General features: G+C 46.4%; 1 protein-coding gene across 1 annotated transcript; it reads right to left on the reverse strand.

Annotated features, from left to right (window-relative positions):
* Nucleotides 1-1,486: 1,486 nt before the first annotated feature.
* LOC134143179 (cytochrome P450 4B1-like) lies at nt 1,487-15,752 on the reverse strand. Its single transcript, XM_062580983.1, has 12 exons — nt 15,541-15,752; nt 11,637-11,781; nt 10,811-10,855; nt 9,907-10,034; nt 7,435-7,559; nt 7,049-7,200; nt 5,831-5,937; nt 5,147-5,337; nt 4,851-4,984; nt 4,147-4,211; nt 2,605-2,687; nt 1,487-2,169 (listed from the first exon to the last, which is right to left on the reverse strand). The coding sequence occupies exons 1-12, from the start codon at nt 15,742-15,744 to the stop codon at nt 2,001-2,003; spliced, it is 1,548 nt and encodes a 515-aa protein (XP_062436967.1). The 5' UTR covers nt 15,745-15,752; the 3' UTR covers nt 1,487-2,000.
* Nucleotides 15,753-16,803: the final 1,051 nt, after the last annotated feature.

Genomic DNA, 16,803 nt, shown 5'->3' on the forward strand with positions numbered 1-16,803 from the left:
AACTAAGCCAGCCTGGTAAATTAATTTTTGCCGGTCTGCCCACCAGATGGCAGTTCCTACCATGCTACAGACTAAGTGAAACCCTGCACTGGTGCATTACTGTTGCTTGGGAGGGCCTGGCCATTCCCCACTCTGAGCCAAGAAGCAACTTTAAGGTTGTACCTTCTTGCTCTCCCTAACAAAACCGTTTTGTGCTCAAAACAGCAGTGACTAACAGTGTGCGTGATGACATGGCTGGTGTTAGGACAAGCAGTGAGTGCTGTGGTTGTGAGAGCAGAGTTGTTCCCATCCTTTGCTCTTAGCTCCTACAAGCATGTTTTGTGACTTCATGGTTTAAGCACTTGCAGGGGGGTCAAACAGTGATTCAGTCCCAAATCTGCTGTTAAAATGTAGTATATCCTACAAAAAGGAACTTCTATGCCCCACCTTGTCCCCAGTTCTGTATCTGCTCTATCTCTACAAATCATAGTTTTATGAAGACGGGCACTGACTTAGCCTTTTTATAGCAGCCTGCTATTAGCCTACTTTATAGCAGCCTGCACAAGATGCTTGAATTGAGGCTCTGTCGATGTCACTGTAATGCTGATAGCAACAGTAGTATTGAAGTTTAGCAGTTTTACACTTTCTACCCCAGTAATGATTTCTGCAGAGGCAGAGGATAGCTCACTGGTGTAATTAAGTGCATCCCCAGAGTACAACTCGTATAATTTCATCATCTTAAAAAAAAAGAGGAAAAAAACAGGTTCTAACCGTCATCATTTTTCCTGGGCAGCTTCTAAATGAAGGTTGCACATTGCACTCTTGTTAATTCAGTTAACTGAAATGTGGGCAGGCAGAGCAGAGCAGACAAGGATGGGGGTGGTTCCCTGTGTCCTTTGGCCAGAAAGGAGAGGGGAATTAAAGAGAGAAGATTAGACAGAGGCAGCTGGTCATTAAACCCATCCTTGCATGTCCCACATACGAGCAGGCCTTTCTAATGCTGCATCAGCCTAAACAGAGCCTCTTGCGACATCAGGAGAAATCCTTTTCTTGCTGCTTTGTCAACCAGTGCTGGTTTATTCTTTGATGGTCCCCATCAAAGCAGATGCTCAGTGGGCCAGGGCAGCTAGTGGTGGTGGTAGGGGCTGGGGAACAGGATGTCCTGTCCTGCCCACAGGGTTGACTGTAGAGTCTGCGAAGAGATGGCGTGGTGCTGGTGCTCTTCCCAGCAAGGAGGGCTGTGAGGCCAGGCCGTGATGGAGGAGGTCTGTGCACAGATGCCAGAGCAAGCACAGGCTTTGCAGTAATTTCTCTTACACAATTGACCAGGTTCTGGGCTACACTAAACCAGCGCAGGCTGAAATTCGCAGTGCAGTGTGATTTACACTGCTGGGAAACATGGCCTTGTTTTTTCCAAGTTCACGTGTTTCCTTTTCATCTCTTATTTCTAAAGGATTTTTGTGATCAAGCTGGTATGCATCAACAGTAAAGGCCAATGCAGCCACTATTACAGGAGTAATTATTAATTTATTAAAAAAAAATGACAAAAAAATGACACAATATTTTGTAATCTGAGCACGAGTTAAGAGTCCAAACTATAATCAGTGCTTTTAACAAAACAGAGATGCACCGGATACAAGAGACAGGTCTGACACGAACTGTTCTTGTAAGGCCCCACAGAAGTGCAATGCAAGTAGAAGAAGATTCAAGTCTAGGCACTGAGGGAAGCACAAAGATCAGAGGATGGCTGGGAAAGGGTAATTGGGAAGAACAGAGGAGACACAAGAGTGAAGACAGAATTTGGTGAGGAAAAGACTGGCAGAACCTGCAGTTAATCCCAGGCCCATCGATCAAACTAAGAGGGTGTGATACGCTGCCAGGCCAAAAAGGGCTCTTCAGCTGGTGGAAGAAGCACAGAAATCAGGAATCCTGATCCCTGAATCCTGCCTTTTGCCCTGATGAAATATTGTCTCGTCATCTGCAGGTCCCTCCTCTTACTGAAGTCAGCACCTTTTCCAGCATCAGCGGATTTTCTTTAAATACAGGTGAATCCCGTTCTTGGAGCGAAGGATGATCTGAGGTATTTTACAGGGAGGATTGGAGGGATCAGGTGAGAGTTCAAAGCGGAGCAGGGTCAGGGCAAGAGCCACCTTCATCTCATTCATGGCAAACTGCTGCCCAATGCAGTTCCTGGGAGGAGAGAGACATTCAGGGAATTCAGGACACTGGGATTGCACCAACCAAAGGCATGACAGGGGGCCCAACTTCCCTACAGTTCAGCCTTTCTCTAAGCTCAACAGTCCTTGGGAAAGCTATTATTTATGCTTTTGGCCAAATATGATCGCTAAGGAAATAGTTATCAAGTGTGCTGATGAGGGAGACTTCTGCAGTAGGCATTATGGTGGTATCTCCAGGAGACAGCAAGCCTTTTGTCAGGGTGGCTCTTTCCTCACCACTCAAACCACTTTTGACGAGCACATCTGGGTCAAAGTTTGCTTTCTGTTGGGCCTCAGAGTGCTTTCCAATAGAAATGATAACAGCAGCACATGCTCTATCAGACTAAACACTTTTCAGGAAAGGCTCAATTCCTCTCCCCATGACTTTTTGGAGTTCAATGTATTTTACCTTAATCCAGCAGCAAAAGGCAAAAAGGCGTGAGAATGTCTGCCAGACACATTCTCGGGAGAAAACCGTAAAGGATCAAACACCTGGAAATGAAGTGTGCACAGGAAGAAAAAGCAATTATTTAAGGAGTAAAGGAACTGACTGGTATCTTCAGAACCACTGGATCCCACCCCATAATTTCTAAGCAATCCCACTGGAGAGAGAGGAGAATTTGCAGGGCTGTAAATCAAAGCTGGACAAATATAGACCAGAAATAATATTTATTTTATGATAAACGGAATGAGGCATGGTAACAACTGACCTGAGGAACATGACCAGCTGTTCATCACTTGAAATATTTTAAACTGAGAGCAGAGATTCTTTTAAAAGTGCTCTATATAGAGCTAGAAAAGCTACAAGCTTGCACTTGGAAGATCTTCTAGATAAATCCAACGGTCCTTTCAAGTTTTTAAAGCTACCAAGGTAGATTTGGAGGAAGGCAGGAAGATAGGTACCTCAAAGAGGGCACTCAAATGCACCACAGAAAATCCAGGACATTTTTTGAACTAACATCCAGCTTGGAGCCTCCTCATCCCTGAACAGCTTTGAAGCACATGGGGTTGCAGCCTTGGTATGCTGTCTACCAGGAATGGTTGTGAGGGTTACCTCAGAGGGAAAAAATATGCTTACACCCCAAATTTGGCCCTTTTTCTGGAATGCTATTTTCATTGGTCTCATTAAGGATCTTTTCTCTAAATGAGGATGGAATAGCAAGAAGCAGCTATGATTTGCATGTAGATAAGATGCTTTTGGATGATCACAGTGCAAACAGTGATGCCCTCACAGCCTGCCTGGATAAAGCACATTTTGGCACCTCGTCCAAGGCACAGACATACAGCACAGACATGCAGGGACCTAGCCCACTCCCAGGAGCACAGGCCAGGGAGAGGGGTCTCCAACTCCATGCAACTTGGGCATCATTTGTAGTATTTATTGATCTCAGACAAGAGGCTATGGATATGCAGATACATATTTCATTGCTATTGAGACATCTGGGTGGCAATATGTGGACCTCTGACCCCTTAGCTGCTCTCTCCTAGCTGACTTTTTCAACACTACCAAGGGACTTCAGTTCAACATGGACTGGAACTCTTAAAACAAACTCCTCGGGTTTCCACTGAGCCTTGCAATGGATTAAAACAACAACAAAAAAAAAATGGAATGCATCCATATGATCTAATTCTCTACCTGTAAGCTGAGCGGAATAATCTTCTGGTCTGTTAAGACAGTAAGTTTTCTGGAGTGCTTTGTCTTACCAGGTACCTAACAGAGAGGCCATGCTGCAGTTCTAATGTTGCTGTCTGAATATACTTTTCATCAAACCTCAGGGATTAAAACAAGGCAGTCACTCGTCAGTATGCATAAAATTCACAGGGGTTGTGATTCCTGTGGGCAAAGATGCTCAGCACCAAGCACTCTGCTAGCCAATAACATATCCAGAAGAAATTTTAGAAGACATAGTCTAAAGCAGGAAAACTATTAGAAGGGTAAAAGCAAACTTACCAATGGATCTTTCCATACACTGGGGTTTCTGTGAATCAGATAAATGCTTATTGCAACAGTTGTGCCTGTAATGCAACCAAAGAGGAGAAAAGAGATCAGTGACAAAGATACTAAAGTGAAATTCTATAACTTGCTTACACAAAGGTCTGTCCAAATCATTACAGTTTTCTTGATTCCCTTGAAGCCAATAAGAGTTTTGTCACTGGCTTCAGTGAAGTGGGTATTTCATACTACACATTTTCCATTTGTTTAGTTGTTGGATTCTGTAGGCAGCCAAAAGATGGAAATTCTCCAGGCACTTGCATCGTAGGTACACCATCTCCCCCACTGAGATTGCCTGCTTCTGTGCCTATTAAAAAAAGGGAAAACAGCAGCATAGGCTAATTCTCACTCTGCAAGCCAGGACAGGACCTCTTTCTTGGCCAGAATAACAAGGGATTTTTGACAAAGGCAAAGCTGGTGGCAGGAAGGATGTAAGAAAGATGTACCACAGCATAGTATAGTGAGGTAGGATGCTCTGCGATGCAGACCTGAGGCTACTGACAGGATATGAAGGTACCCAGTCTCATCTCTAAATACTTATGCCTGTGATAAAGAGGTCACTTAGGCAGGGCTATCACCTTTGCTCTGTTGCCGGCACTAAGAATGTATCTGATGTCTCAGAGGAGAGTTTAGCACTGAGGTGTAAGCAGGGATTTGCAGACCTTCTGGTAATGTGCGTCCATCGTGGAAGGTGATGGGTTTGCTGAGCTGCCGGGACACACCGGGTACCGGAGGGTAAAGGCGAAGGCTCTCCTTGATGCACATGGTGGTGTAAGTCATCTTCCCCAGGTCCTCCCTGAAGGGATGCAAACGCAGAGGCAGGTGAGTCACATGCTCCCTTCTGCTGTGGGAACACAGCTTGCACCCATGGCCACATTGCACTGGGACAATGTAGGCCACAGAAACCAGCCCCCTGCTTTTGTGGACCGGCTTGCAATAGATGGTCAAGAAAACTTACCACCGAAGTGTCTCCCGATCTCCCAGAATCCCCTGGATCTCCTCTCTACACCGTGCTTGGTGCTCCGGGTGTGATGCCAGGCAGTACAAGAGCCAGGAGATCCCGCTGGCTGTGGTGTCATGACCCTCAAACATGAATGTGTCCACCTCGGCACGCAGGTCGTCATCAGACAGTCCAGCTCCGTTCTCATCCTAACAGCCCAGAGACACTTTCAGTGGCCAGGATTAACCCAGGAAGGGACATTACATTCTTTCAGCTATTGCAAAGCAGTGTGATGATGCCCTTGGGATATATATAAACCAAAATAAACCTCTGCTTAGAGTGACTCAGGGCCCCTTTTCCTTTGCTTTTAAACCACTTTGTCACCCTTTTCCCTTCATATTTAAACCAGCATGACTCCAAAAGCCCTCTCCTTGTTATATTCCCCAACAAATACTACCAACATTTCAGAGACATGGAGAGGAAAATTGGACCATCTTGCCCCTTCTCAGCTGAGTAGGACTGAGGACTCAATTTTAGGCTGACTAAAAGTAGATCTGTTTTAATGGCTCTTGTAGTCCCTAAGGACTCTGGTGGTTTGTGTCAGACCCTGCAAAGACAGGATTTTGCATTCTGTTGCCCTGCCTGGTAGATCATGTTCTCTCATGGCCATGCTGAACTGTACACCCACTCCCCACCACTCACTTTAGCACAGAGCAGAATGTCCAGGAAGTCCAAATGTCTTTTCTTCTGAATCTTTTCAAATTCCTGCTCATCCTTAAGAGATTCCTTTCGCTCTTGGATCACCTTGTCTGAGTAAGAAAGAGTTAACTCCTGCTCCAGCAGCAACAAGAGTTACTGAGCCCATGCCTCCAAGGCAGAGCTCACCCAAGGGGAGGGAGGGGAATCACCATTCAGTTTAGATGCAGTTCCTCACATCTGACACTCACTTTTCTGCACCCCAGGCAGCTTTGCTTTTTGAGTAGCAGGGCAACAAATCATGCGCACACTGCCACTCGCTGCAATGGGGGATCGTTTTCTATAAAATTCTTCTTGGTCTACCATAGTCTCCTTTGCCTATTTAACCCACCCCATGTGCATTTAAATCATGCATGGCCTGGAAAAGAAATCATTCCTGCCACTGGTATTGTCTGCAGCACAGCCTCTCACCACTCACTGGTGTTTTAGAAGGAGCATTCCCAGAGGAGACTTCCTCTGTCTCCTCCATTAGTCCTGTTTAATAAATTCCAGGAGCTGTAAGACCTCCATAAAGCTTCATGCCCATCATTGCTGGAAGCTGATTCTCTAAGACTATATCAAAACTACAAGGTGAACAACAGGTGTGAGACTCAGTATAAGGACTTGGAGTCCCCTGAGCCTGCTATGTACATACTGGATTTACTGGTACCATGTCCAGGCAACCCACATGCTTCCCCTTGAAATGCTGGTTTCACCCACATGCTGCCATCCAGCAAGCTGTGCTCAAGCTGCCATCCAGCACCGCTGGGATGGTGCAGAAGACTAGGAATAATTCTACTGAGGAAAGCAGGCATCCACCTGGGCTGAACCAGCAACCATATGTGCCCTTCAGGCAACGCAGTGCCAGATCTGCTGGATCAGAGCAAGCTGTTCCCTCCCTCAGCACCTGGCAGCACTGCATGGAGACTCCTTGCTCTGAGCCTCTGGGCAGTATAATTGCATTGGCAAGGAGGTGAATAAATAAACTGTCTCTAATTGCCACACAGGCTCTCAAAAAGTTTAAATATTTCCCAGCTCTGGATGAGTTTCTTTAGGATGGAGGCAGGAGCAGTGTCAGGAGATGTGACAGATGCAGTGCTTGGACCATGCTTACTCTTTGGAAGGCTTTCAGCCCTCATCTTCCCTGTAGGAAAACTTTGGGAAAGGATAAAGAAAGGGGAATACCTGTGTGCTGGTGAGCGAGCTGGCAGGCCTTCCTGAACCAGTAACCGTGGGGGCTGAGCCAGTAAATGACATCATTGTGATAGGGGAAGATGCGGAGTCGCTGGTGCACCATGAAACAGAGGTCATAGACAGCCTGAATGTAGCTGTTTTGCCTGGAAAGAGAGGAAGCGTATTTACTGTGCTGCATATGGTAGGATGTGCAATATATACCAGCCTGGAGCCCCCCGGGTCCTCAACCCCTTCTATACTCTCTCACCACTGAACTGACCTGCTATTTGAGCTAGAGAATCCTTTAAATGAAAAAGAGATTATCATGACAAGCAATTTGCACACTGCCCTCATAAGCAGCAAACTTTCTGCCAGGGTTTGGAGCACCCAGTACTGACCTGTTAGTCTGGCAGTTGCTGTGACAACTGAAGGCACATTTCATGATGCTATCGAGAGTCATCAAGCTGACATGCTCAAAGAGCTCCACGGGTCTCCCGTCTGTGATCAGCTGTTCCCACTTATCCTAGTGCCCGAAGGAGATAGAGATGAGAAGATAAAAAACTGCTCTGCAAGATCTTGTACCCTCAGTCAAACGAGCACTCAGCTAGTGGTATATCCCAGACAAATGGAAAAAGAAGGAAGAAGTTCTCTTAGTTGCTATTGAAATCACAGAGAAGGGAAGCCAGAACCCAATCTGAGCCTCTGACTTGCTTCAGATCAGTCACTTTGATGAAACATGGCCTGGTACAAATAGCCCTTTCTTAGCTAATCACCGAGGTTCCTGGGTTGCTCTTCACAAAGGAGTGAATTTCCTCCCTCTTCCCTGCGGATGAGGTATCCAGGTAAGGACACAAGTGAGGCATTACTGCTCTGAGAGGCTTCATCACTGAGGAGGTTTGGGGTCTGTGCACAAATTCCTGGTGTCAACCAGATCAGACTGAAGAGACATGATGCCTGGCCTCCTGCAAGGCTCTAGTAGTCTACTCAGGACCAGCTCTGGCTTACCCGCAAGCTCTTGCTGACTGGAAGGGGCCAAGAGTGAGGTGTTTGATATCAGAGTTGTCTCAAGATGCTCCTGAATACTGGTTAGACAGCAGTGGTGAACCCCAGCACACCCCGCCCTGGGCCAAAGCCACCCCGGGAGAGGCAGGCAGTTTATGCAGGCATAGGGCTGACTGAGTCTGCTTTTTATGGATCTGTCTCTCAAGTATGTATGACTTTGGTGCATAAGATGCAAGCTTCAAATTAAGACTTCTCCTGCAGCCTACTGTCTCTCTCCTCTGGTATTTAACCAGCATATAATATAGGAGTTCTCACTCAGCTCTTCTCAGGGAGGATCCCTAGAGAAACTACCAATGGTATCTCTCTCTTTTGTACAGGAGAAAGGAAACTATTCTGACTCCTCTGTCCCTTGGTGGCTGTAAGGAACTGGTGGATTCAAAAGCTGAGAAAGGGAGAATACAAAAAGGAGCACAGATGCACCTGAGCTCACACAGCACAAAACCAGGCTGAAAAAGAGGATGCGCATGCAGAGATTTCTGTCTGTAGACTATACAAAGGTTGCCATCTGGTGGCATGTGCTGACACAATAGCACTTTTGCACTGTCTGCAAGCAATTAAAAATTGCCAGGCACTGCAACGCATTGCAGAAGCTTTCCTGGCTCTCTAGCTAGCCCCCAACCCATGCCTGCTCCTTGGGCTGGCAAGGAAGGAGGGCAGCAAGCTGTGACCTGCTGGAGGGGAGAGCCCGGAAGAGGTTGCAAAAGCTGAGCCTGGTAGCTTGGTGCTAGCTGCCCTTGCACCTTAGCAGTTGCAACCCTCGTGCCGGGACTCCTGTGGGAAGGGATCAGCCTCAGACAGCCTTAGACATGTCCGGAGATCTTGCCCTGATTCGAGGTGGCTCTTTTGCTGCCACCTTGAACTATGCAGTTACCAGTCACTGGGGCAAATGTCAAGGGAGTTTGGTATTTTTAAATGATCTGGGGTGGAAATACAGCTCAGGGCCCCCCTTATCACTGCTATCTGTCCTAGTGGTTTGAACCTGAGAGGTGTTCCATCAAGACCACTGGTGACAGCAGGAGCACAGCCAGACCGGTGTGTGTGGGCCATGCTGCAGAGAGAGGGTTTGCCACAAAAAAGGCACCCCTGGGAGGCAGCCAGGACAGAAGGAGCAGAGCAAGCCAGCACAGGGGCATGGCATGGGATTTTGGGAAGCAGGGGATGGAGGAGGCAAAGAAGAGGGAACGGATCTTGCATCTATTCCTGATGGTCCAGAGACACGTATGCACAAAGCCTCATGCCCCAAGTGTTGTGATTGCCCAGTTTTTCATCCCACCCAGCATCACTGGATGACTGGCAGTAGAGTTTTACTGTGTGTTAGGCAAGACAGGGATGGCAATCCACACTTGGGTATGATAACATCAAATAACATCTTCTAGTCATAGGTCACAGTGCTCTAACCTTTATGTTTTAGGGATTTATTATTAAAGGTTAATACCATTAATTACTTTGAATTTTCATTTATATAAATGCCTTATAAGAAGTTGCAGTTGGGATTGGGATTACATAGAGTTTGGAGATGATGCTAATATTAATGCTGAAATCTTAGCTAACCAGCCCAAAGCAATAAGAGAGACACAGTCCCTCTCAGAGAAACTAAGCCAGCTAATTCCTTTCAGCTCACAGCTAGTGACTTGTAGCAATTCAGAAAGCTAAATCCCCAAGCCAAAGGTGGTCCTTACAATTATCAGCCATCCAGGTCGTGAGTAAGGGCACTGCCAGAAAACTCTGATCCAGCATTTTACTACTAATCAGCCAGGATCAAGGAAAAGAAAATAGAAATAGAAGACAGAAGTAGGGATCATTCCTACCAGCATCACGTTAGTAGACTCTGCCATCAGGGCCACATAAGGTTTCAAGACGTCGTAATGAAACCCGGGAGTCAGAAGTTTTCGATGCTGGTGCCATTTTGGCCCATGTAAGACCAGTAATCCATTCCCTGGGGAGACACAGGCAATGGAGTTCATATCACTTCAGGTTTCAATAGCCACAAGCAGAAACCTTTCATGTGCCTACAGACACGGCACTAGTCTGTAAGAAGCAGAACTAAATCTCCTGTCTGAGCTGCTATGAAAGACTATTTCCAAATGTTGTTTTCATCTCTGAGTCTCACCATGACTGATCAGAGACATGCTCCACATAGTGACAGACAAGTTGGTGGGTGATCGAGAATAAAGCGAAACAAGAACCTCGGTGAACCTTAACCACAACTTCAAAGGGCATTTTCTGGAAACCAAGAAAAGTTTTCTGTTTTGACTATCTACCACTTCCTGCACCTTTCTAGCAAAACCAGATGTGACTGCTTAGAAGCACTAGTCAAATGTTATGCTCCCATGGCTCTGAGCAGTACCAAAACCACATAGTGCTGCCACCAGAAAGGGAACAGTCACTTTCCTACAGCCAAGAAGTTCAGGTAAACAGATTAATTTTGCATTGCTCCTCTAAACAGCACTGTTGAATCTGAGTTTCTCCCATGGACTAGGGCCATATAAGCGGTTCTCATTTGTACATATGCCTGGCGTCTGAACTTGCTTTCTGAGAAGCACCAAAAAATGGCCTTATTTAGCACCTTTTTCAATAAACATGATGATTTCAGGAAGCTTTTAGCCATAACTGTATCAAGAAACAAGTGCAATACTGTTTATTTATAGTATGTTCTCGACTAACTTCAGAATCATTCCTGGTGGCCAAAGCCACCAGGCTGGGAATACATACCAATCCATGGAACAAGGTGTTTATAACTGACATTATCCTTGGGATCTGTAAAAAAAAATCCGTCGAGAAAGAAAAAAGAAAACAATAAATATTTCACTAATATTAATCCACTCATTTGCTCCTTAAAGCTCACTCTGGGATACAACTTTAGGTTGGGTATCAAACAGACCTACAGAATTAATCAATATTTCACAATGAACGCTGTTCAGCCCAATTAGGAGACCCATGTACAAAAGCAGATACATTGACTGGAGTAACCAGAATATGGTCAAATGAATATGCTAAATAATAAATCATTAATAGCTAAACAGCACTATTTAGCACCTTTCTCTCAGGATGCACTAAACATACTGCTCCATAGTATGAGGCAAGGTCACGAGCCAAGTCTCACTGTAGCTGATTGATAAAAGAGCTCCCAGCAGTTCTCTCCGTCTTGGGACCAGGCACCAAGATATATATTTTATGGAGCCTGAGGAAGCCTTGATTTGCTAGCAAATTTTTGGTGATAGACAGCTGAGAGAATGAATGCTACTTGAGCAAACAGGCTTTGTCGAAACCAGGCAGTCCCTGCTAGTGAAACAGTGGGGCAGAGCTGCAGAAGTGACTGCCTCTAGCTTCCACAGCCCGTGGATGGTCACGCAACCATGTGCACGAAGCACCCAAGATGCAGGCACAAAGGAATGGGACCCAGTTGAATAAATGATAAAGTTAGATGCCTTTAGCTGATTTCTGCAAGACAACCGATCTGTGAAACCCCACTTCGCTGTAAATTGTTCTCTTGGCATAGGTAATTTGCAGCTCCACAGTTGAACGCATCATCTCTTACCTCCTCTGGCAAACATAGTCTTGGCATAGTCGGGATCGGTGACAACCAGCACCGCCATGAAACTCCCAAACCAGTTTGGGTGAGCGTATAAGTACTTTTGTGCCCAGATCTCTGACTTGTCCAGAATCTCTTCCTCTTTCAGAAACTGTAATTGTAGAAAAGTAAAAAAGAGAAAGAATACTGAGATTGAGCAAACAAACAAACAAAAAAAACAAACAAAAATATAAACCCCCAAAAACATTGTCTTAGGAAGCTCAAGGACCTCCTGCATCACAAGAACACATCATCACAAACAACATGTGATCCCTCTGGGTTTACATAACATGAGAAATAAAGATACTTGTTAGTTTTAAACATCATATAAAATAATTCTTCCATATAAACCGATTCTAACCATAGAGAATACCTTTATGGACAATGGCATAACTGGCCTATCAGTGCATGTATGGTATGTGCTCTTTTTCCATGGACACTCCAGAGAGGAATCGGATTTACTCCAGACAACATCTGTATTTTGTGAAAGAAATGTATGTTCTCACTTGCGTATTGCTGAGCAATTAGCACCCTCCATTCGTGATAAGACACAGCAGCACTTTATGGCAGTCAGTCGCATTGCTGCTTTGCCTGCTGTGGTACAATGATGCCTTCTGACTGGGAAACCTGCTCCACAGCTTCCTCTAGCCATTTAACATGGAGAAGGCCAGAATCCAGATAAAATTTGATAGAATGAGTTCAAAGCCAGTGCATTAGAGTGTACAGAGGAAGGGATACTGGATAATAACCTCAGATTAGTATTTCTTTAGATTTCCAGAAACTGAATTTAATACGCAGTAGAGAGCCATCCCACTCCTAGAAAGATTCATCTCTGGTCATGAAAGTTTCATTCTGAGAAGTATGATTTCATCAGAATTGCTCATATTAGCAGCACTGAGTAGTTCATCCTTGGGAAATAATCCTTGGTTCATAGCTTTTATAGGCTGTGTTGTTGTATACTAAAGAGGTGGCAACCGAACTAGTCAGAAGACTCAGTGGAAAGTTGCAGGCAGAGAAAAGAAGATCACATCTGTGCTCACTCTCCAATCCAAGCCCACCAACCATCTACCCTGCAGGGACATGTGTCCTTGTTCAGGCACTGAGCTCTCTTGACTGAGGCCAGTAAATCCCATACACTAGCCATCCTTGCAAAACTGTCCTTACGGTTAGATGGACTGCTGCAGACTCGCTGTGGATGTCTACGGCACAGCCAGGACCTGTCCTGCATCTGGCAGAGTGCCATTGCAGAGACAGCCCCATCTCCAAAGAGCTACATGAGGTTTTCATTTACTCAATTTTTTTTGTTCAAGCTCAAGACTTTGGACTTACTAAGGAAAAACATAAATTTCTCTGGTTACAGCTTCCAAAACCAAATTTTCCTTGGAAAAAAAGGCACCTCTCCCCAGTACCCATCTGCTAACTTATACCCTTGGCCACGTCAGCAGAAACTGGACTTGGCCTTGTGCCTTTAGTGTAGTGACACTTAAACAACAGAAATCCCCGTCAAGGCGGCTGCTTGTATTTCTGCTTTTCATGAAATAATAGGGAGCATAAATATGGTGGAAGTAACTGGGAGATGCTGAATAAGCCTCACTGTGCCTGGATTTCTAGGGATGGCAGAAGTCTGAGGAAAAGAAGTCCTTGTACCCTGCTTTCTTCTTAGGGCACCAGCATCCAATTTGATCTGTGCTAGAGAAAGAAATGCTTTGCTTGCACAGGGTGGAATTATTTTATCTGAAAGGAGAGATAACGTCGAGGTGAATAACCTCTACCTGTCGTGCAGAGCATGCTCAGGGAGCAGAGCGTTTAAAGTCCTGCAGGTTGAGGACAAAATTGAACTGAATGCTCTCACTTTTCCAACCAATGCTCCAGATACGGGGGTCTGGATGAAAGGCCATCATTTTTACTTTTCCTCCCTTGGGTGATTTAAAAGAAATGTATAGCTTTTGCTTGGTTCTAAGGAGGAAAGTTAATAGCCTGATCTCATGCTGAAATGCAAGTCTTGGAATGGATCCAGCATTAAAAGGACCCGGAAAGAAGCACTTAAAGGTATTTTTTAATGACTACGCACTGATAGCAAATGAAACTGAGAAAACAGAGGAGCTGAAATCTGACCACTAAGCTGCACTGTGCTCAGTCAGTAACAGGCTTGCTTTCCTCTACCAGGTGCTAGAACAGGAGAGGTACACTCCGGAGGCAGCCGGCCTTCCTGGACCCGTGGGCATATTTCCCTCTCCCTTGTGATTCCCAGGAATTGTTACCACAGGGAAACCTGCTCGGCCAACTCAGGACTTTGGGTTTTAACTTAGTCACATTTTCTGTTTCTTCTCCAACGAGATTTAAAGGAGATAGAATAGCTTTACATGACCTCTCCCGATATTTTAAATTAGTTTCTTTTATACTGGGTCATTTGGGTGAATAAAGACTCATACCTACGACCGCCTTAAAACAAAAAATAACATATTCCCAGGAGAAATAGCTGAAGCATGTTACATACATTCCAGGTACAAAATTGATCTGATAAAAACAGGGTTTGAGCTGAATTAAAATTGGTAATGAATTACTTTAAATCAATGGATTAGAATAGGAAATCTCAGTGTTCTCCCTAAATACAGCTGTCAGGCCCTCTTAGGTCCTCCTAACTGTTATAAAGGTGCGTGTAAATTTGGTATTCAGCATGTGGCCAGAACATTACAATTTCTACATGGGATTACCGAACTGTTGCTCCCAAGTGAGTTTAGCAGCATTTAATCAGTAAGAATAACAGGAATTCTCCTTCAACATATATTGTCCAAGATAGAAGTTTAACTGTGAACAACTTGGCAACATTGTGAGTAAGTGATCAGCCAAAAGGTTAAAGCTCATTCCTGTATAAACTGTTCACAACTGACAAAGGGGCAAATGTACTTTATTCAGCTGCAGCTGGCAATAACTGGCATCTTCTCCTTATAAAATACCTGTAAACCTGGTGTGTGCTTTTACGTAGCTTTTAGCATGCGCTGAAAAGACTTTCTTCTCAGGTAATAAATAAAAGCAGCTCGTTTACATCCTATGGAGCTGCCAATGCGTTGTGCAAACATGTTTTTTTCAGCAGCCGTGCTGATTTGTGTGGGTGAGTGCATACCTCAGTGAAAAGTAATCCAAGCCATGAGTGCCAAAACAGGCCTTTCTCATTTATATAGGTTTAGTTAGTCACGGGCTTAACTCAACCCCAAACGAATGTGATCCGTCCCATGCTGGTCTCTGTTTCTGGGTTGTGTCTCACAGCTTAAACGTGGCTCGAAATGATCAATACTCTGTCTCGCTTGGCTGCGGGAGCGACGCAAACCCGAGGACGGGCACGAGGCGTCCCTGAGCTCCGGCGCGGCGGGGCACGCTGCGCGTCTGCGCGGGAACCGCAAGCAGAACCGCAATGGCCGTGCGCTCATTTCCACAGCAGCGGAGGCGTGAAACCAGAGCCTGCCCCGAGGTGCGGTAGCAGCGCGGATTTACACCCCTGGATGACCTTCTCGGCGCTGCGTTATATCATCGGCTTCTTTACTTGCTAGCTGGTTGTTACCTCTTTAACACCTCACACTTGCAGTAACCTGTGTGTGCTGCTTTTTATGCATCACTCTCAGCAGAGAAAGCAGTTAACCATCACTCTTGCACACAGAGAAAGCAGCTTATCTGGCATAGGAGGAAAAGGATACCCACCTTTCCACTAGCCCTGGGATTAGGAAAAGGATTTCTCCCAGAAGACAGGGACAATTTCCATCAATCTTATTTCCCCCTGCTTAGGGAAACTACTTTACTGGCTCTGGCGCACCTAGTTCATTTCTGCCACTCCCTCCTTCCCGTACTGGAAATGCAAATCCAGCTCTATTCCTACCTCATGAACATGTCCAAAGAGCCAGTGGGTCGGGTGGCCTGGGAACTTGACAAAGGTTTTGAGCAGCTCCTGTCTCCTGCGGTAGAGCTGGATGGCTTTCAGGAGCACACATGTCAGGCAGAAGACGGTGGCCAAGTGCAAAACCCGGGAGACATCCACGCCGAGCCAGGACGGCTTCATCACTCTCTCAAACGCAGAGATCATCTCCGCGCTGCTGCGGGCGGCTCGGGCGGACACAGCATTCGTTGTTCTGGCAGCCTGCTCCGGCTGGGCTGCACGTTCAGCCAATGCTATGCAAAGGGGCAGGTTCGGAGTCCAAGCAGCTACCGAATCACAACAGCCCTTGTTGGGAGGAACGCATCCAAGCGGAGCCTTGGAAAACGCACCATCCGCCGGCAAAAGCGCTCAAAGCTGACGTTTGCAGCCAGCACAGATTTTACACCTTGTCTGGTTCGAGATCACAGGGCAGGAGGTCCGCAGGCACTAAGAGGGGGTCTGCGCTGAAGAGCAGGAAAGACGATGTCGTCCCATGCTGCTGGGGAGCTGAGGGTGCTGCGACCCACGGAGCGAGGGCACCGAGCTGCCAGATACCGCAGGCAGAGCAGGGTGGTGCAGACAAACTGCCTTTTGCTTCCCTGCAGCCCAGCCTGCTCCTCACGCACGGTATGGGGTGCCTCCCGGGCCCATCACCCCGAGCACCAGGTAGACTTGCTCTGCTGACACTGTCCTCCATCAGCCAGCCACTTCTCGCACGTGGGATGGCAGCGTGGGAGGGAAGGCACCGCAGCACGCTGCACCTGGGGGACACCGTGTCCCAGGGGACCTCGCCAGCCAGCACGCCTCCCTGCCACAACCTTCACAGTCTGCCTGCAATCGGCTTAAACTCCCCCTTTGAGCTCTCTGTAGCATCTGAAATCATTTTGGCATGTGATTCACCGGGCTCATTTGTCACACTAAGGGGATAACGCTGAGGAACAGCATAGTCCCACTCTACCGCATCGCTCAGCTGCGGCTCACTCACATGGTCCTTTCTCCCTTGGCATGGGCTTACGGTTGTGGTTAAGCGCTGAGCTGAACAGGGCTTTGACCTGGCACAGCTCTGGGGACATCCTCACCCTGTTGATCACCCGTGCTGTTGCCTTGTGCACTGATGCACAGAAAACTTGCAAGGATTGAGTGTGCTTGGGGCCTTCTGGGGGAATGAGAGCCCTGCTGAGGAGCAGCACCTTACAGACTGTCTCACAACGCCAACAGGCGTGGAAA

Source organism: Rhea pennata, chromosome 8 (assembly GCF_028389875.1).
Source record: "Rhea pennata isolate bPtePen1 chromosome 8, bPtePen1.pri, whole genome shotgun sequence".
NCBI lineage: Eukaryota > Metazoa > Chordata > Aves > Rheiformes > Rheidae > Rhea > Rhea pennata.